At 47.2% G+C, this 8566-nt stretch overlaps 1 protein-coding gene across 1 annotated transcript; it reads right to left on the bottom strand.

The window, feature by feature from the left end:
• Positions 1–7549: 7549 nt before the first annotated feature.
• Positions 7550–8260, bottom strand: T265_07341 (hypothetical protein; the record flags this gene model as incomplete). The annotated part of the gene is made up of 3 exons (XM_009172840.1): positions 7550–7678; positions 7720–7782; positions 8192–8260. 3 exons carry the CDS (start codon positions 8258–8260, stop codon positions 7550–7552), a joined length of 261 nt encoding a protein of 86 aa, XP_009171104.1.
• Positions 8261–8566: the final 306 nt, after the last annotated feature.

The following is an 8566-nucleotide window of genomic DNA, read 5'->3' as shown; positions in this document are numbered from 1 at the left end:
GAACTTAGTACGCAGACTCCTAAAATTGCGTTCGACTCTTCTTGGCATTAGAAGATAACACTCTAATTCATTTCTCTCAAGGTGAGGGCACTAGGGCAGTATCCCAGCACACGTACAACATGAATTGCACACATCTCATACCAAATCGGCCGTCGGGTGGTGTAACAACCGGGTTGCCTTACTTGCTGCACACAGCAGGGCAGGCAACCGAAAACAGGCTAATACAGACTACCCCCATCTTTATCTTTCACGCACACTCTTACCCACTCCAAATACTAACTCTTTCCTTCTAGGCCCAGCACTTAGGACTGATGACTCCGTTCTCCTTGCATTGGTTTTGCAAGCAACATCTCTAGCATCGACGTCCTCAGGCATCTCGAAATCAATCTTCAAGCCTCGACACACAGTCTAGCTGGCCGTCTTCAATATCCGCACTCTGAAGCAAGAAGGACAACAAGCTGTTTTTGCTCTGACACTAAACTCGCTTGGCACTGATGCGTGCCGTGTATCAGAAACAGGAATTCGAGATGCAAGTACAGTGGTTGAGCAACCACCCCAATCTCCACTCGCTCCCGGCGATCCAGAGGCTTTTGCGGCAGAATGTGCAGGTGTTGGTATCGTCCTAAGCCACAGGGAAGCCGGATCCTTGCTTGACTGGATACCTGTTGGTAATCACCACTGTGCGGTTCATCTGGCAACGTCCGCGAAGGAGTCTCAAGCGAGAAGTTGGCCAATGTCTGTTTGTCTTATTTGCCTACTACCTAACCAACTGTGGCTCATAGACCATCAAAGATGAGTTCTATGACGCCATGTTACGTCGAGTTAAAAGCTCGGATATCGTTGCGGTTGCCGCAGATATGAATGCATCTGAGACTCAATAAGGTGGTCAAAATGGATTGGACTGGATATGTACGGACAATGATGAACGATTGCTTCAACTGTGTGCTAAACGCCGACTGTTTTTATACAGTACTAACTTCTGAAATGGCCGAAGTCATCTTGTCACATGGTATCCTTCAACATCGTGCCGAATGTGAACTCAAATCGATCACATTGCCATCAGCTTCTGATGGCGAAGGACTAACAACTGACTGCCGCTTGTTTTGAAACACATTTGTAGATTTCGACCACGCACTCGTCCAGAGTTGCTTCTCACCTCGTTTTCCGGGGCCGCGTAGTGTGTCGACAAGTCGTTCAGCAACTGAGACAGTGGTAAATTCGGTTGTTAGACGAACTTACCAGAATCGTCTTCTGGAATCTCTTCCAAATGCTCCACCATCAAATGAACTCATCCTGTGACGAGGTCATCACTGCTTTGCAGTGCTGCGGTTTTTGCCTGTGGCACGGCGATACCAGACTCACCCAAGCACTGGATATCAGACCAGTGGCACTGTTTAAATCTCGGAGAAATATCCCATACAGTCCTCAACATAACTCGATTAGACGAATCGTGAGACGCCAAATGAGAGTGGGCGTGCGAGCAGACCATGAAGTCTGGTGGATGCGAAAAGCCAAGGAAATGGAAGAGGCTCAGAAAGCCAGGAATGCCCGAAGATTATTTCACTTGGTCCGTGTGACCGGCCCTCAGAAACCACCAAGGATCACAATGGAATGGCCATTTTAAATAAAGAACGCCTCAGCCGTTGGGCCGAATACTTCGAATACCAATTGTCGTGGCCAACAGCTGCCACTCACCTGGAGCCCACAATTGACGTAGAACCCTCGTCGATGAACGTGCAATCACCTACGGCCTCAAGGTTTCACGACTGCACATGTTCTCCCAAGCGCCACCGAGCATCTGGTCCGGATGACCTCCCACTCGCATTGTTCAAAGACAGGGGTGAAATCTTCAGTCAGCGCTTGTCTGATCTGTTTGCATGCATTTGGGAAAATGAGTCTGTCCCAGACAACTGGGGAGAGTCGGTGATAGTGCCCATTTAAAGAAGGAGCTCGTCATGATCGTGGTAACCACAGGAGGATCAGCTCGACCACGGTTTTAACGAGACTGTTGGAGTCATTTGTGCTTAGTTGCCCCATGGTGGCTCGTGAGACACTGACTTGAGGGCAGCAAGCGGATTCCAGCCTGGTAGGGGTTTCGTTGACCAAACCTTCACACTCCGTTAGCTGCTAGGACAACGTATAAGCGACCCAAAAATCTAGTACTCCTAAAGTTCCAAGGCGCATTCGACTTGGTTGACCGGTCTATCCTCCTTGACACGTTTGCCCATCAAGGAATGCCCCGGAAGTTTGTGAACATAATAAATTCTCTGTATTTTGAATTCAGTACGTGAGAATATACGGAGAGCTCCCCAAAGGCTTCCCTACACAAAGCTGCCCGTCAGGGTTTCCCACTGTCTCCATTCCTATTTAACTTCATGACCGATGAAATCATGAGACGAACGCTGGAAGGTTCCGAAAACCTTGGTGTTCAAATAGGCTGTGACGGAAACCTTGTCGACCTGGAATGAGCAGGCAACATCGTTCTCGCCTCCGAATAGGAGAAGGCGCACGTGTCTCTGGATGAACCGCCCCAAGTCATCCCGTCCTTTGGTATTCACTTTGCAACCACAAAGTGTAAGTTCATGCCCGTGGACATCAGTCAGTGAACACGCCACTTGCAATCCAGGGAAAGGTACTGGAAGTTGTGCAGCGTTTTACGTATTTCGGAATTTGTATTAGTTCTGATTGTAGTGTGACAGGTGAGGCAAATGAACCAATCTGCAAGGCCCGGGTCGCGTTTGCTAATTTGAGTTACCTATGGCGTCAAAGTGGTGCATCCCTGAATATCAAGGCATGTGTATCAAGCTACAGTGCGGGCTGTTTTGCTGTATAGCCGAGACTTGGTCTGTTCGAGCAGCGGAACTGAGACATCCTTAGGTGTTCGACAACCATTGTCTCAAGGCCACACCTCGTGCGGGCTGGTGTCAGCGAATCCGTAAAGAGACAACCAGGAACGAGTTTTCGGTTATGCAACGGGAATTCCCACTGAAGAATGTGTCCAGCACCAGAAGCTCGGTTGGTTAGTTTATATATTGCGCCTGCCAAACCATCGTTTGTCAAAGTGTGCTGTTTTCCATGCCCGATTCGGAGTGACGGAAGCAGAGGTGGTCAACCCGTGATCTGGCAGAGGGGTATTGAAGAGATTACGAAATGTCTGGGTGCTATCGGTGCTACTCGCCTTCCAGAATGATGATCAGGTGTTCCTCACTACGCCAAGAGAAACTGCAAGATATGGCTGCTAATCGATGTCAGTTGCTTTCTTGTTCTAAGTTTCTATCCAGATTGCCTGGAGGTATAGACACCTAGGAATGATTGTAGTAAGCTAGCACTAAGTCCCTTGACTGTCCACCTTTATTCTTTTCTTCACAATAAGGCTTTCAAATAAATCACGGCTGTACGGCAGTGAAGCGTCGGTGTTGTACACTGATGTCATGCCGTCGATGATGATGACGATGATATTTACATAGAAAAGTGTGGCCCCTAAATATATGAAGTCAATTCTGACAACATTTTGGGGTTAACACCCCGTGGTACTTAGATTTAGGGTAATTAGAAGGCCATTGCACAAATACGACACAACATAGTAAAGTAAAACGCAACATTGGAGTGCAGTGCAACAGGATAGACTGCAAAATGGATAGAAGAAACTTCCAGCTCAGTTTGTGAGCTACAGAAGGCATACCAAGGGTGCGTAGGATTTACCTGCTACAGACTCGATCATCAGCAACCAGGACAGCGTATGAATTATAGCCACATATTAGAAGCGATGGTAGGAGCAGTTAGTTCGGGAAAATGGGGAGGTACTCACTGATGGTAACAGCTTTGTTACACCAGCGCCAGTGACTGTGTGATTTTCAGTCAGCCAAGTTCCGAGGTTCCCCTCCAGGGAGGCGGTCGTTGTTAAACCGACTGAGTTTACAGGTTAGTGTTTTCATACTTTGTTGTCAGATCATATAATACCCACCTCTCGGTCGCTACAATTCAGCACAGGGCGGAACAGAGAAATATCAACGTTGCAGACGGTCCTTTGGCATATAGAGTACCATCCTAAACTATGAAGCCCGAGCAGCTCATCCATCGTGGGAAAAATGCTTTTTCCTAATACTGTCTGAAGTAGCTCAGCCTTGCTAATCCGATGTTTTCGCCAGACTCGACCAACGCTTAAGAGACACCGATGGTCAAACACTGACAGATTTCGTAGGTCCTCTGCGCGTAGGGGCTGCGTTTCGGACCTACAAAACAGCGTGGATAGCAACGCTGCAGTGTATACTCTACCCTTGACAGACAACTGATGTCACGCCAGCACCATGGATGTCAGAGATTGGCAAAACCTGCACTGACCTTCCGAATTCGAGGAGTATTCTCGTCTCCAGCCAGTCCATCGGAGCCTATTAAACTGCCCAGGTAAACAAAGTTACCTACCACTTTGATTAGCCAGTCTGCAGGCACAGCCACACCCAGTCATATAGCAGCAGGCTACACTTTGCAAGTGCAAAGCGTATACTAAGCTATGCGACAGAACTATCTTATGGTGGCGAAGCGTCAGTGTTGAACGGTGATACTATGTTGTCGATGATGGCAGATTTAGAAAGACTTGCACCTTCGAAGGATCTGAACCAAGGAGAATAAGGGCATTCGCACACCCTGTGACTGCGGGCGAGCGACCCCGGCCCCCGAGGTTTCAGATAGGAAGGAAGTTTCAGACCGCACATCAACAGAAAATCTAAAGAGGAATGGCGGGAGAGGACAGCCTTGTTTTACACCACAGGAAGTGGGCAACCCAGGCGAAATCTTGCCGTACATACGTACGCGTCCACAAGAGCCCGCACACAATCCGCTCCTAGGTACCGTACGTCCTTGAAGCTCTTCATTCATCGGACGACATCAAAGGCTATCTGCCATTTACTGTCGGTGTACATATTAGATCACAAGTGAGACATACTATCCACACATAGAGATCGTGAACTGAGATTGCATCGTACAAGAATAACTCAAGCGAGGGGCTTCGAAGACGACGATCACAACGTTCCTTGCAGTAGACGAATTGAATCCACGGCTTTGTTTTAAATAAAGTGTCAGCATTGTGGGAGATAGATACTATGGGTAATGACTAAATTCTTCCTTCCAACATACCAAGATGCTCCAGAATGTTTCTGCTGAAGTTCTGCTCACCACCTCGTGGCGGAGACGTCTCCACCAAACTGAGGGAAGCAGGCGTACCGCGTTATAGGGGATGAGGGCTTATTGGTTATCCAGTTAAGAGAGTGAGTTGAACACTGATTTCAAACCAACACCAGCCGGTATGTGGAGCAGGCACCAGTAAATAGGGCGACGACCTAGACAACGATCCTGTTCAACAGCTCTCTACGAATCGCAGCCTTCAAGGTTGTCGCTCAAAGGATACAGGCGCGAAACAATCCGTAACATATCCCCAAGAAGCTTCTGGATATGACTTACATGTTATTTCTTTCTCGTTACGGCATCCTCAGTAAGCGACGCACCTTTGACTGGAGCTACCAGAGCGCATACTAGGAAGCTCGTTTAGTGTGAATGTTGGAATGGACCCATTGGGATCTGGGAGCCAGGCTATCACTATGAGTGCCGTCCATGACATAATCCACGTGTGGAAAGTCCGGATACCCAGGAACGGTTTCCGCCGAGACAGCTCCTCTTTTGGTCAGTAACGCACAAGATAGCTCTGGTCTCCTAACGATCTGCTTGAAAACGCACTAGTGTCGTTCAAGGCGATTAATCCGATAACCTAACCGGTGAGCTCCAAGAGCTCACTTTGCTGGCCATGCACAGGTCAGATGGTTCCGACATCAAATACGAACTTTACGACATGCTGCAAGTAGCTGTTAAGAAAATATCGAGGGCTGATTTGCATGTAATAATTCGTACTCTCACAGGACCATGCGATACCTCAGCGTGGTATATTTCTAGAGAATGTAGTTCAGTTCGCTGCTGTGTAAATGGTCAGTTTCATAGACTTCACTCGGTCGTGCGTCGCCAACATACAAGTCTAGTAACCTAAGAGCCTGTTAACTAGGTGCCCAGACCATACAGATTGATTACACTCTGATGGGACGTAGATGCACCCAGTTCATAGGTGATTCCACTTTCTTCGGAGAAGCGGAAGCAGAAAGACAAGAGCACACTATCTAGCAAGCTAACCCTAGGCTGAACCCGAAAACTTATCTTGTTGAGAAACACAACATCGCGCCTATTGATTTCCCGGGTAAGAACCAATCTCCACCTAATTAAGTCCGTAAAAATTCGACGCGTGCTGGACGATGCCAGTACACCACGAGCGTGTACAGCTTGTGAAATCCAGTCTACTACAAGCTATCAGTTGATCCGGCTTCTAATTTTACCGTCGACCCAGAGATCATTGATTCAAAGACTGAGATCGAATCCCCACCATCATCCGATTCGGACAGAGGGTAAATGAAGCAGCACCGGAGAATACTTGCGGATGTACGAGTGAGCGGTTTCCGATCATATCATACAAATAACCAACGATTTGGAAGGATGCGATAACATTATCAGACATGCAAATTCAATAATCGGCCCGGCAGGCAATGTTACATATTTCAGGGAATGTGAAGCATACGTTGTGAGCAAAATGAATATCTTACAAAGTATGTCTGAGCTCCTGAAAAACAAAACTCAGTAGCTAGTATAAAAGAATGGGCTCTGGGTTCCATAGACGTATTGGAAGATGGACCATGCTGAGTGGCTTGCACCTCAAACAACGCCAACCCGTGTTTTATGCAGGGCTTGTCCACGCGGGAAACAAATCTTATGCTTGCAAGTTGTAATATATTATGCTTCAGAAATCCTAAGCCATTCAAAAACATTCACAGGAAGAAAGAAGGTCTGTAGTTTATATCCGCAAAAGGTATGGATGTCACTGACGGCGAGTTGGTTGAAGGGGATAAAACAAAAACGGCCGTGGGTAATTAAAGGGGATGGCAGTTCCGGACGGCTGTGACTAAAGCACGAATTTACTGATTGGAATGTTCGTGGTCCGAACCCAACCTCTACATGTCGATCGTTCCAGTATTGATGTGGGCAACCTGACAGTATCGCAACACTCGTGCTTCCTTCGGGTGGCATGGCAGCTGGGCAACGGATGGGTAGTACGGCTGAAAAATTATTGGTATTAGAAGGCGCGCGGTATTTCTGGCTAGCTATTACATTAGACGTGGCTACCTAGGCTTTGGGCATCTCGGCCACCGAAAACCGTTCTCTTACGTTTGTTCCTTAAATTCGTGTTCTGGGCCACACAACACGCACACAGTCGCTCACCAGCTGTTATTGAAAGCTTTTTCATTCGGTAGACTGACACCGTTGCTTCCAAACTTTTGACGTGTAATGTCCTATCCTTTCACAAATCTGCCTGGTAAGTATTTGCCCCCTTCCTACTAAAGTGAATCGATACAGAGAACAACCTACGACCTGTTCGAATGTCGCAGCGCGTTTCTCAGAACTGATTTCAGCATGGAAATGAAAATTATAAAGTTTTATTCACATAGAAGTGCAAATATTAACAGGCTTGTACAAGTGTGATGGTCTCTCCCTTCAAAAGAATACGACCAAGTGGTCGTTTGGCACCGGACTTCATATGACGTTCGCAAGCATCACCAAGTACCAGGTTCATATATTCGTCGAAGCCCTTAACGAAACAGTGTTGATCATGATTAATTATCCACTTACGATTATAATGCCCTCGATCCGAAGATTTGTTTGTTCATAAAGCCATATTTGCACCCGCGCTTTCTAAAAGGACCTTAGTTTTAATGTATGATTACCCTCTGGAGGAAGTTGTATATTATTGCCTAAAAAGTTTTGTTACATAAACCCAAAGCTTTATAACATACAATCGGTTGTTGAATAGCCTTGCTGGGGCGATTTCCAGGTCCACGATGCATCTTTCACGAAATCCCGAATTACCCGCTCTAAATGCAATTACAAGGCCACAGCGCTGTTGGACTAAACGCACCTTGATTCAGTGCATGTGTGCACGCACAATGAGGGTCACGTCTCTCGTGCGTCCTGAGTTGACAACTTGGTTGGCGTATTCCAGGAGCGGTATCACGTAGGTACACAGAGTATTTGGAAGTCAATGCGAGTGATATGGGAGAAGGCGCGTCGGATCATCCGTAAGATAGCACATTCACGGAATCACGGATTGATACACACGGTACACAGAGTGGAAGTCAATGCGAGTGATATGGGAGAAGGCGCGTCGGATCATCCGTAAGATAGCACATTCACGGAATCACGGATTGATAGATACGATGGAGGATTTTGCCCAAGTTTCCCGGGTCGGTTTTGTTCTTGTCGGTCAGTGGCTATTATTCACCTGAAAGGCACAAGTGAAAAAAGGGTGTAGCACTGCTCTTTATGTTCTCAGCGCGGGGCAGTATGCTCGCCAGCGCGAGGATTCGCATAAATAAATGTCTAATAGTGCTTTAAATTGGGTTCGAGAAGGAGCGTGTACAACCGTCGGAGGAAGGTCATTCCACGCAGCTACTACCCGAAATGAAAAAAAGTTTTGTCT

Source organism: Opisthorchis viverrini, assembly GCF_000715545.1.
Source record: "Opisthorchis viverrini unplaced genomic scaffold opera_v5_169, whole genome shotgun sequence".
Taxonomy (NCBI): Eukaryota; Metazoa; Platyhelminthes; class Trematoda; order Opisthorchiida; family Opisthorchiidae; genus Opisthorchis; species Opisthorchis viverrini.
The sequence above is the reverse complement of the archived record's forward strand: the minus strand, read 5'-3'. Positions and strand labels throughout refer to the sequence as shown.